Source organism: Myotis lucifugus, unplaced genomic scaffold (genome assembly GCF_000147115.1).
Source record: "Myotis lucifugus unplaced genomic scaffold, Myoluc2.0 scaffold_111, whole genome shotgun sequence".
Taxonomy (NCBI): Eukaryota; Metazoa; Chordata; class Mammalia; order Chiroptera; family Vespertilionidae; genus Myotis; species Myotis lucifugus.
In genome coordinates, this window is record NW_005871159.1 from 2692334 (window position 1) to 2705548 (window position 13215).

The window sequence follows — 13215 nt, forward strand, 5'->3', positions numbered from 1 at the left end:
AAAACTAAAGATACCATGAAGAATGCAGTGGATTAGCCACAAGACTAGACTTTAAAGATGCTGTCATTAGTCACTATCTAGATTACCACTAACTAGTCACAGATTATGTGCAATTATATTTTGCTCGAATTCCTCATGGGCACAACACAATATTTCTTGATCACACCAAGTCCACTACAAATGTTGGCAATTCTCCAGGGTACAACAACTGTTCTCTATAAGTTGATCCCATGCTCTGGGCCATTTAGTAATCATGGCAAAGGAAAAGAGAGGGCATGAGAGTCAAGCCCTCGACATTAAGGCTTCTACCCACATTCTCGGCAAGTCATATGGCCCATAAAACTTCAAAAGGGTGGGGAAGTGCAAAGCTTCCTTGTGCTCAAAATAGAAGGAAACTGGATATTCGAGATGGACACCGCAGAGGGGGCTAAGGGCAGAACTGTTATACATTCTCTTAGTTCTGGGAAATCCATTAATCTTAGGAGATCACTAGCCCTTATTTGGAAGTAAGGAAATTCTTCACAATGATTCCTTCTGTATTATAGCTGCATCTCCCACCAAGAAGAGAACCTGAAGAAACTAGCACAGTGATTATCTGGTCTTAGAAAGACCAGAGATTCCTTTGACAAAACAACAGAATCAAGACATGCTTTTCCTGTTTTTGTTTTTTGCTTGTTTGCTTTAATACATTTCCTTTCTCCTTTAGCAAGAACACATCTCCTGTCTGGCCCGTGGTTCAGTGGTTGAGCATTAACCCATGCACCAAGAGGTTGCCAGTTCAATTCCTGGTCAGGTTACATGCCTGGGTTATGGGCATGATCTCCAGTGGGTAGAGTGCAAAAGGCAGCAATCAATGTTTCTCTCTCTCTCCCTTCCTCATTCATTAAAATAAATAAAAAAAACATTTTTTAAAAAAAGAAAAAAAACATTTTCTCCACTTGGGGGAGCAGAGATGATCTCTTGGTATACATTTTATGGAGACGTTTCCTTCATCCACACATTCTTCCCTTGACTTGCATTTATGTTGGTTCCAGAGAAAAGGGCAGCCAGAGAGATGCCTTGAACTATTGTTGAGACAAGACATTCCTCCATTAACATTTTGCCAGTAGCCTACCACCAGCTTACTTTAGCCAAGGACAAGTAGGGGCCAGAAGAGATCCTGTCTAACCATCCTAGCAATTGTCAAAGCAGTCCAGGAAGACAGCAGAAAGACCGTAATGAAATGTACCATCAAGCAGAGTAGGGCATATGCATCCCCCATGCTCTGACCAGTGTTATTAGTTCAGTCTCCTCAAAGCTGAAATGAACCAGTAAGAAAAGAAGAATTCCAAATATTATGCAGAAAAGCCTATGCCCGAGACAACCATTTTACAGACTCAATACTAAGCTAACCTCAATCCACCCATACAAATGATAATACCATAGAGAAAATCTCCATCTCTAACAATTTTTATCAAAAACCAGTTCAACACTCTCTTAATTCTACCCAGTGCTTCTGCTTTTCTCCTCGTTCCCCTTTCTCTTCTTCCTCTAAAACAACCCGGAGAGAAGGAAGCTCTTTCTTGTTGAGCTGAATGTTCAATTTGATGAAGTCAATTTCCATAATTCTATCAATGTTGGAACAACTACATCCTCTTTCATTCAAAATGAGATGTTCCTTCTTATTCACTTTTACCCAAATTTCTTCACCCTCGGGGCTCCAGCCGCTACTGCAGCTATCTAATCAGGCTCCCCAGGCTTCTCTCACAAAATGGACATTTTATGGGCAGTACTGTGGCTCTTTGAAGAGAGAGCAGACTTCCGCCTAGTGGTACTAACAGCAAGTACCTGGGAGAGGAAGATGGGTGGCTGAGCCAACAAGATTTAAAAGAGGACATCGCTAGGAAAAGACCCAAGTTTTCCAAATTAACTGAATTGCTATTGTATTTCAAGACTGAGATGGTTGCTTGTTGTTTGAAATAGAAATGCTATATGTATTAGACTCAAAAAATGTTTAACACGTCTAGTAGAAAACCACATATCCACTTAGAAAACTCATACCGCTCTTTCTCCCAACACAAATACAACAGCACCATTACCACCACACACACACACACACACACACACACACACGTAGAACTACATCTAATTTCTGAACCCATTTAACATATACCTGAGACCCTTCATGCCTAGGAAGGGAGCCTACTCAGTTAGGTGTTCTTAATTCTCCACCAGGTATCCTGGAGGTGACTTACTATACGGTCTCCAGGAAATGAATGAATGGACCTCTGAAAAGCAAGTTTTTCTCTCACTTAGAGAACTAAATATACTGAAAATACACATATTCACATATCACAGTTTCCACATTCCATTGCTAAAGATTTTCATAAAATCCTTCCATGTCACCAATGGAGAAACTGAGGCATGGATTATAAAACTTAGTTGTCCAAGTCACCCCAGAGTCAACAAACTAACTTGAACATTCCTGATTCTTCACTCACCAAGCCTCATCTCTACAGAATCAAAAGAACCCTAATATGGATCTACCACCAAAGTAATCTCACTGCACTCATGCCTATCTGCAGGCTAGCTAGACTCTCATATGTGGAAAGGATCAGAAGAAATCTGATCATTATATCCCCACAATCAGACCCATGTATTTCTGCATACTATTAGCTTTCACTGAAAAAAAAATCCACACAGTATTTATTTAGACCAGGACGGCTTCAATTTACAAAACTGTACTTCGGGAGGAAATAATCCTGTCATGTCCCAATGGGACTGCCCTCTGCCTGTCACTAATAGAGTTGCTGTCCCAGGGCTAATACAGCTCGCTGTTTTCCACTATGGACAGAAACTATTATTTTTAAGTTAAAAATTAAAAGCAGTTTACCTGAGATGACTCAAACTCATGTATGGTAATGTAATAATTACTCGGTGATTTTATAATAATGAGGAGTGATAAGAATTCCCTGACTGGGAATCGAACCCTGACCTCCTGGTTCATAGGTCGATGCTCAATTACTGAGCCATGTCAGCCGGGCTATCCACTTCTTTATGTATTGTCTTCCTTTTTCCCAAAGCTGGGAGGCGGCAGTACTAACCTTAAGCAATTGAAAGGTTAAGTGACTTACCACACACTCGTAGTCACACAGGGTCATTGCTAGAACTAGAAGCCAGGCCCAGAACTCCTGTTCACCATGAATCCTATTTGTATCTACTACCTGCCTAATTATCCTAAGGGGGTAAAGCCCCTTCAAGATAGGAAACCACCTGACTTCTCAAGTCCCCCTGCCCTCACCGTAGGTAACTGGTATATATTAGGAGCCTCAATTCACACAGAAAATACAGGCACAGGGACTCAGTAAGTCTCCTCAGGATCAGAGGGCAATAGCTGAGTTCCTATATCATAGGTCCCTGACCTAACTATCAGCTCAACCCTGCTTTGAACAGCACCTCCTCCATAGGCACGCAACCTGCAGAGCCACTCTGATCAAAAGAGGTGGTTTAAAGGGAAGAAGAGAGAGAAGATAGGAAGGGAAGGGAAAAAGAGAGGAGGACAGAGCAAGGAAGGGGAAGGGAAAAGGGAAGGGGGAGGGGAGAGGAGGGCAGGGGAGGGGAAGGAAGGGAAGGAGAGGGGAGGGGAGGGGAGGAGAAGGGAGGTGAGGGGAAAACAGGAGGAAAGAAAAACTAAAAGGAAGGAAAGGAAGGGAGAGGAAAGTGAAAAAGTGTTTTTAGATTTCAGTAATCAGAGGAACAAAATCAATTAGAGAATGGAAAGTAGTTTCAAATTAGCCTCTAAATAGCTATACACATTATAAAGACAATGTAAAATTCTTTCCAGAGCTGCATTGCACCAATTTTCTAGGAGAATCTCCTTAAACAACAAGCAAGGATTAAATTAAGCAGTGTGGTCTTGCTCTTTTTAACAGTAATTCAAGCACTGGAGAGAAAAAGTGAGTTTAAAAATGTAAATATTTCTAAAATAAATGGTGCCGATTTAACCAGACTTGTCCAAAAGAAGTTTCATAATCACAGACAAATGAATGGGGTGAGAGAACTATGGAGTCTCCCTCTTCTCAAATCCAGTAACACGCTTGCAAACCACAGCTTTAATCAAAGCACCTTTAAGTTAAGAAACCGTCCCTAGCACTAATGACAGTGAGCATGAATATTAGGAGGGCTGCCCACCACGATACTTACTGCATCCTTTCTTTCTCTTCCTACCGTGATCTATACCAGATGCCTGCACTGATTTGCCACTCACTTACTCCGTAACCCCAAAACATTTGGTTTTTCTCCTCCTAATGCTGTCCTGCAGCCTAAGTATCAGTAAGAACTTCCTGCTCGCAGCCCTTTGCTGTGCCTTACCTCACCTTCCTTCCATCTCTCTCCTCCCCCGGGTTCCAGGATACTGCACCAGGTTTTCAAACAAATGTTAGCAATAGAACCCTCTTTCAAACAAGATCTTGACTAGAACTCCTATTGATTCCAGAGCTTTATAATAAACTTTGACATCAGTCCTCAAAATTCATTCCTTTACCTGGTAATTTTGGCTATTTGAGGCAAATCCATGTTGTTTTTTTTAATCAGCCTGGAATTTTTTACCAAAAACAAGCAAACAAATAAAAATGCCTGTTGGGTGGTTTGTTTGTTTTTAACTGCATTGACTCCCAATATTAATGTAGATTTGCCGTCTCAACTGGAAAAACTGACACCTTCACATTGTTGGGAACTCATACAGAGGATAAATTGATGGTTGCCAGATAGAAGGGGGCTAAGGGACTGGGTGAAAAGCGGGGAGGGGTTAAAAAGTACAAATGGCAATTGCAAAATAGTCATGAGGATGCACGGGGTGGGCAAAAGTTGCCTTCAACTCTGTTGAACTGTGGTGGGGGTGGGAGGAGAAGCAGTGGAAATCAGGAGTTCAATTTAGAACCTGTTAGATCAAAGATGTAATTTCGACATCGAAGTGAAGATATCAGCAGGCTACGAGGTTCAGGAATCTAAAGTTCAGGAGAGGTCTGGCCTGGAAATTATAATTTGGGAGTCATGAGCATGAAGATTTTTTTTTTCCGCAAATTTGAAAAGTCAGCATATAATTTTCTTACCTATCACATCTAATTTCCCATATCTTTGAACACTTTGTCGAACACAAGTTGTCAAGTGTCTACTATTGTGTGTGTCCCCTCCTCTCCATTCCCTCTGCCACCTCCCTAGTTCAATTATATCTTGCCTGGTTGAGATGCTCCTGCCTTTCTTGGGTTTCCCAAGGCATCTCCACCCAGGCACCAGATCAATGTGTCTCAAGGCACTTCGATCATGCAGTGACTCCTCAAGGATGACTTGTCACCCAATGAATTAAAGAACTAAACACTTAACCTGCAATCGCAATCCAATCCCAGCCTACCTTCCCAAGCCTGCAACTCACACGACCCTTCACACACACCATGTTCTTTGCACTCTCCCTATGGACTCTTGTGTTGGTTTCTTGTGCCTACCAGTTCCTCCACCAGAAATCTCTTTCCTCTACAGCCCTGGAATGTCTGTACCCTGCTCATTCTTTGTAGCATGATACAACCACCTGCTTCGGTAGAATTCCGTTGACTGCCCTCTCTGAAGATGACCTTTCCCACCTCTGAAATTCACATTATGCAGTCACCTATTGAATGTTCTCACAGGCCCTTTGGTGAAATTATATATAACTCTGTTTAACCCAGCTTTCATAGATGTACTTGACTTTGGAACCCTTTTATCACAGAATACTTACTAACATTCTGTGAAACTGCTGTTTCAAGGTTCTCACATAATACTTGGAACTAGAGACCTCACTTCTAGTTTCGATTAGGCAGCTTTCAATGCTGGTTTTCCCCAGGCCCAGGCCCAGATTAGGAACTATGCATACTAACACAGGTGACATGTCCGCAGGCCGAAACAGGAAAAGCAGACACCCTGAGATCTATAGCAGTGATGGCAAACCTATGACACGCGTGTCAGAGGTGACACACGAACTCATTTTTTTGGTTGATTTTTCTTTGTTAAATGGCATTTAAATATATAAAATAAATATCAAAAATATAAATCTTTGTTTTACTATGGTTGCAAATATTAAAAAATTTCTATATGTGACACGGCACCAGAGTTAAGTTAGGGTTTTTCAAAATGCTGACACACCGAGCTCAAAAGGTTCGCCATCACTGATCTATAGGGTCACAAGACATCCCAGGACCGGACTCCTAGACACTGGCACTAGCCTAGGAGGTTTTGTCAGACATGCCCCCCCTCCTAGCTTCTAAAGAGTAAATGGCTTACTTCCCCCACAATGCTTAAGACCACATGTGTTATGATGCAAAACTATTAGCTGTGACCTTTTTCAGGTCATCTTTCTTTATGAAGCTCAGTTAACTCTTCTCACCAATGAATGGACTGGTCCAGATGGCATCCAACATTTCATCCAGCTGTGATGAATCGACACTATGTGTCCTTTGAAAGTTACCTACTTGCATACATGGCCTCTCTTCTCTACTATCCCCTGAAGGTGGGGTCTCTTTCCATGTCATTTGTTTTGTTTTGTTTTGTTTTAAATTATCTTTATTGTTGAAAGTAACCACGTTACTTTTGCCTCCTTCAGAGTATGGCAGAGGACCTTGAACATGGTTAGAACTCAATAAATGCATACTGAATAAATATTTAAAGATGACTGAGGCATTTAGGCCTCAAAAATTCAAAATTAGCCTTTGAGACAATGAAAAATTAGATAAAATCTGACACATGAAGTGATCAGGTCAAAACGGCAAACACTACAGAAAAATAATTCTGCATCATTTTCTAGAACTGCTTCTAGCAAACTAGCACAGTCAATAATGGCTAACAGACATTTAAATGGTGTTTGGTGTAATTCTCAGTGACAAGGGCTCTTGTGTTAGAATCCTCACACCAAGCCTATTAAGGGTGTGCTATTCTTACCCCACTTTACAGATGAGAAGACTGAAGCACAGAGGGTTCCGTAACTTACCTACAGTTACTCAGATAAGTGATACATTCAAACCCAGCAGTCTCGCTCCAAAGCCCACACTTCACCACTGTGCAACCCCCTCTTCCTCCCTTTCACAGGCGTTTGCTCACGTGGGCATCCCAACAACCCCAGGTCATGAACCAGGTGGAAACTGAGACCCCACAAGGTCTAAAGATTGCTCAGTGTCCCACAGCTCGTCTTGAGCCCACAACTGTCTTTCCACACACAACACAGCACCGATTCAGCAGCCCCCTCACTCCAACAAACCTTCCAGCCACCCCTGACAGTCACCTGACGAACAGGGGCACAGGGTGAAGTGGAGACTGCAATTAGGGCACTATCGTGCTGGAGATGAAGAATTAAAATCGGCAATGAATTAAAAGGAAGAGGTGTATTGGGTTGGGGGACACAAGGAAGTAGTGACAGCCCTGTGCAACAGGGAAGGGAAGGGAAGGGAAGGGAAGGCAAGGGGTAGGAGAAGCCCGGGGAGGTGATAAAATGGGAAGGGAGAATCCAGAGGGAAGGGAAGACAGACAGGAAACAGTTTAGAAAAGACAGAAAAATTACTTGTAATTGCATACATTTTCAGCATCAGTCCAAAAGCTATAGAAAAAACATGCCTTACAAACTCAAGAAGCATAGCTTAGAATTTAGAAGATTGAACTGAAGCAGCTTTCACAAGAGAACCTGCTATCCTGTGTGGCACATAATAGGCATTCAATAAATGTTTGTTCCCAATAAAAGAGACAAAAAAGAGAAAAATGTGGGAATTGCTTTCATAAAGAGGAAGGCACCTAAGGGAGTAGGTGCTCAAAAAATATTATATTTTATAGGTGTGCCGTGAGAAGCCTGGGGAGCTGTGAAAGATAATCTGATGTATTTCCAAAGAGCCCTTAGTCTGATTTCAATTCACAAAAATCCCTGGGGAAACTCTGGACTGTCTCACTGGGGACTTTTAAGATGGTATCTTGGAGAGCCACTTGAGGGGGGTGGTTTAGATGATTTCAAAAAGGATAAACTGAGGTAGAGAAGACAGATGAAATGACCTGGCAGAACTTTTCGGTTTTAATTTGCATGTAATTTCCTCAGAAGCTGAAGTTTCCACTCTATTCTCCACAGAACAGATATGAACTGGATGGACCAGCAGACAGGGGGGATGGCTGAATGATGGAAATCTTCCAGAAGCACTTGGTTAAATTGTAGGCCATTTATTTCACGAAGAAATAAGTCACAGAAAGCCCTTTTTAAGCATGCACCCAGAAAGCAGGACAAAATGCTGAGATTATCTGTTCAGAATTTGTTTTAAGAGAACCCAGGCAGCATTCATTTATTTTTGAGAAAATATATGATTAACTATAGTTAACTATGAATTCAGATGTTGTGCATTAGAGCAGCTCCTCAAAGTTTGAGAGCATTTAATATTATATATTGCTGCCATTTGGACTAAATTGTTTTTTTAATGTACACAATATTACAAATTAAATTTGAGCTGTTTGAATCAGTCTGTAAAAAAGATTTGATTATACCTGAGTGTTCTGGCCCCGGCTTTTCCGTATCTCAGTAATCTTGGCGGTAATTGGCTGATTAGGCGTCTCACACTCCATCTTTGCCTCAGTTTCCATGGTAATGTTACAGGAGCTATTATAGATGAGAACTTCATCTCTTTCCACTTTAGGGCTGAAACGAGAGGGGAGGTTAAATGGGGTGTCATCAATCTTAATGAAATGCAATTATTTTTACTCTTATTAATCATTGCGAGCCATTAGCTTGTGGCAACTACAGGCCGCCATTTGTCAAATTTTGCAAATTTCTGTAATTTTGTTTCCATTATTTTATTGTTTATTTGTTTTCCCTTTATCTGCACACCCTGCAATGAAAATGCACGTGGTAAATATCTTTCAGCCTTTCTCTTTTTCCAAACCTATCAGGAACATTAGCAAAAGCTTCTCCAAGCCCAACTTAACAAGCAATGTGCAAACAATGCTTCCAGTTCCAAAAATGGAAGCAAATGTTAGGGAGGTGTGTTTTGGTTTTTTTCTTTTCCCCTTCCCTCTTCCTGTTCTTACTCACACTTAGTGTTGGGGGAGTGAATTGCCTGAATCCCCCCAGGGCAGATGGAGAAATTGGAAAACCCACACAACTGGCTAACTGGTCCCTAATTCCAACTGTGAAAAAATGAGCTCATTTAGGCTTTCAATTCCCTCTCCCCAGCTGATGGCAATGAGGCTCTGTTGCTAGCAGTGGAACATTAACTTAGTAAATTAATTAAACTTACTTAACAGCCCAGACTAAGGAGATTCGATATATGTGCCAGTTATACTACCAGCCACTTGCTTTAAAAGTCCTCTTGCTTTAAGGAGAGAAACCAGACTGCATTTAAAATGAAAAACAGCATTGCAGAAAGTCTAAAAATATGCACTCTAAGGGAGATGATCGCATGGATATTGCAGGGCATTGTCCCCAACAGGTGTGATATTTATTCAACAATAATCCTGGCTTTAGGCGTTGTTACAACTAACTCAAAGATTATTAATGCGTGATATTTTAAACTTTTCAACAATTTCACATGTATGATCTCATTTCAGCCAGTAAAGTAAGTAGAAGTATAAAAAATATAACCCTAAATGATCAGGGGATTTGCATAAAGCCAATCATAAAAGTATGGCAGCTCTGAGATTAGAACCTGTGTGTCCTGTCTCCTAGAGCAGTATTCTAAGGTTCTGAGATGCTGATTGAACGTCAGCCATGAAGATGACAGATCGCATGGGAAGACCAGGAAGAGCAGTAGAAAGGGCAAGAGGTCAATGCTTGAGAAACTAAATCATGTCAGACTAGAGCATCTTTTTTCAAATCAATGTCAAAACGGTTGCTCCCACAATTTGCTAAAAAAAATGAGCAGGATAACTACCATGTCTACTTAATCTTTTCTTTCTGCTAAAACATTCCCAGCTCCCTATCGCCCCCAAGACATGATTTCCATGCCCACTCTCCTCTAACCTACCGTAGATTGTCAGTATGTTAACATCATGGGGACTGAATGCACATGGTTTGGGCTGACCACTGAGGCTGTGGGCTCCCTTTATCTGAGCCCTCCCTGTTGATTTGGTAGCCCCATGCCTAAATTAAGATGGTGGTAAACTCAGTCTCAGAGTGGCAACTGCCTGAGGATGTACCATGCTGTACTTGTTCACCTGATTTTCTGAAAAGCATCTGCATGCAGAGGCTAAGCTTGGGAGCAGACCAGCTAGATTTGAATCCCCAAGCATATAGTTACTATCTATAGGACACTGTGAATACATGACCCTCTAAGCTTTGGTTTGTAAAAGAGAGATCCTAATTACTATGTGCCTATTTTATAAAAGTGTTGAGGGAATGGAGCAAAATGACGCCTACAATATGACTTGCACAGAATCTGGCACACATTAAATGTCAGATAAGGCCACTCACGCTATACTGGTAATTGTGCTGGTAGTATTTTTGTTAAAGTATAAATGTGTGAATTTACATTCATTATTGGTACATGTCATCTCCATTATGTGGAGCCATTGCTCAAATATGTTTTGAATCTGGAGCATATAATGTAGCTACAAATACATTTAGCTGAGTCATCATCCAGGGTTAGACAGAACCATGGGATAAATACAGCATTTGCTCCTGGAGTGTCAGTTGTACTCAAAGAATCAGAACGAAAAAAATGGTAATTTAACTTTTAAATTAAAATGTAATGTAATATTTGGATGAATATGGAAATAGGATGGAATAGAATGCAAAATTCACTTGGACTGTTCAAATAAAACATATAACTTCAAACCAACTGGCTGCTTGTGTCCTTGGGCTTTATGGCTAGAACCTTTCCTTTGCTACTGGGGGTAGAGAGGGTATTTGGAACAGTTTGAGAAGGAAATGAAGTTGGTCCACCACACCATCACATTCCTTGTGAGTTGATTCCCAGATAGCTACTTCCCTTTCTGAAGGCTCACAAACCATCTGATGAATAATTCATTCTAGAAATTCGTCAGGGATAATCAAGCTTAGTTGTCTAACCATCCAGAACTCCCCTTTTTCCCTTTTTAATCAAATAAAAGAATATTTGCCCATCACCTCTTTCTGTTGTGTGCCCTCTGGTCACATTGATTACCAATCATATGACATAGGTCTTTGTTCTCAGTATAGGGATGATCTGGGATACCGACACGAACTCAAGGAAAGCAGTGACCAACTTCCCTCACAACTTTCTTAGTCTTTGGCTTCCACCCTCCCAATAAGCTTTCTCTGCCTTTCTAGGCTCTTTGTCAGTTACTTCTCCCTCCTTTCATTTGCCTGTAGCAACGCACTGTCTTCCCTAATCAGGTTCTTCTTGCTCCAAAAAAGTTAAAACTCTTTTCTGTTAGCTTAGACTTCTTTTTACAAGCTTTAGCTCATATTTCTTTTTGTATTTGCTCCTAATTATCTCACTAGAGATTTTTTTCATTAAAAAGCCATCATCAAAATTAGCAGAAACTCCAGGATATTAAAAATAGTCTAACATCTACAAAATTTCTAAGTGTCTTAATAGCTACTATTCCATGTTTTGTCATAATAATCCTATGAATTAAGTAGTGCAGTTGGCGAGATTTAAATATAAGTATAAACATGTGTATAGATAGAGATACATGGATATAGATTATATAGATGTGCATGCACACATACACATATATTTATTGTGAGGGAACATGATAAAAATTTTTGGTCCAAATGAGAGCACAGAAAGTTCTAAGTTTTCTGACCACTAACCTATTGCTCTTTCAGTTGGTCCGATCAGATCCAAAAGTAACCCCGTTATCTCCCTGTATGCGCTCTTTAAGATAGGCAATAAAAAGCACTTGCATCATTCTATCTTCCTCACTTAGCCTGAAATTGCTTCCTATGGCTCTGAAATCTCATTGAACCCACGCAGTCCAGCCAAGACTTCCATAGCTACTGCTAACAGCAGGGCCTTGTGCTAAGCACACTGTGAGTCAGAAGCCTTGGGTTCCGGTCCTGGCACTGCCGAGGCTTGTCTCCATGACTTTGGAAAGATACTTAATTAACTTAATCTGTTCTTAGAATAGAATCTAAGTTCCTTTTATGGCGTTCAAGGCCTCACAGATCTCCCTGAGCTCATGTAGAGCCACTTTCCTTCCTCCCCACTCTACTGCCGTTTGTCCTCTGACAGTTTACAAAACGTGACGGGTCCTTTGCATTTGCTACCACCACTGCCTGACTCTCCATAATGACACCTTCTTCTCCTTAGTCCAGCACTTAAGGCACTTCTTCAGAGAAGCATCCTCTGAGCACATCGTATAAAGTAGCTCCCATCATTTTCCATCACTTTATACTCCTTATCACAAGATGGGATCGTATTGTTTATTGTCTGGCTTTCTCTTCTACCCTTAAGGGCAGGGACTTTGAAGCCTTATTCACCATGGAGTGACCAGCTCCTGACACAGTACCTAAAATATAGTGGGAACTTGGTAAGTGGGTGGGTGATTGGATGGATGGATGGATGGATGGATGGATGGATGGATGGACGGATAGACAGACGGATAAACTAGGCATATTTTCACCACAGATATGCATGTCTACCTTTGTCAATTGACATCAAATCCATAGTGGTAGTGACTGGCAGGGGGATAAAGCATTTCATGGAAATGGGTCCCCTGCTAAGATCCTAGAAAGTAGTTCTCTGGCTTCACAGGCATAATCTTAAGAGAAACCAAGGTAAGCTATTTGGAACATGACTTTCTTAATGCCCCTTGTATAATTTAGAGTATGTTTTCTGGTTTTTAAATTAGTACATGTTCCCTGAAAAAAATACATAAAAACTCAATGACTAAAATAAATATGACCAGCGCTACAGCCACCCAAGAATAGGCACTCTCAATGTTGTAGAATATATCCTTCCAGTCTTTTTTCTAATCACCTAATATAGGGAAGCACGGGACTTGGTTGGAATGTCTGTAAGAAGGATTCTACGAAAGGTGGGGGCCTCTGAGGGGAACTTGCCGAAGGTGGCAGTCCCTACCTTGACTTTTCCAAACAAGTCTGAGCCCCTGGGAGTTTACTTAGACATGGCCTTGCTTAAAGGACAGGACAGACACATATGCTTTCTCAAGAATACTTACCCTGCTAATTGTATCTAATAGTTAATTTTAGTTCAAACTATTATGACAATAAAAGGCTAATAAGGCAGGTAATCAAGG

The 13215-nt window shown here is 41.0% G+C and overlaps 1 protein-coding gene across 1 annotated transcript in view; it reads right to left on the bottom strand.

Annotated features, from left to right (window-relative positions):
- PKHD1 (PKHD1, fibrocystin/polyductin) overlaps positions 1–13215 on the bottom strand; it is a 385419-nt gene that overhangs the window by 298318 nt on the left and 73886 nt on the right. Inside the window, exon 34 of the mRNA XM_023757718.1 lies at positions 8521–8671. Coding sequence (XP_023613486.1) covers positions 8521–8671 — 151 coding nt within the window. The remainder of the gene's footprint in view (positions 1–8520; positions 8672–13215) is intronic.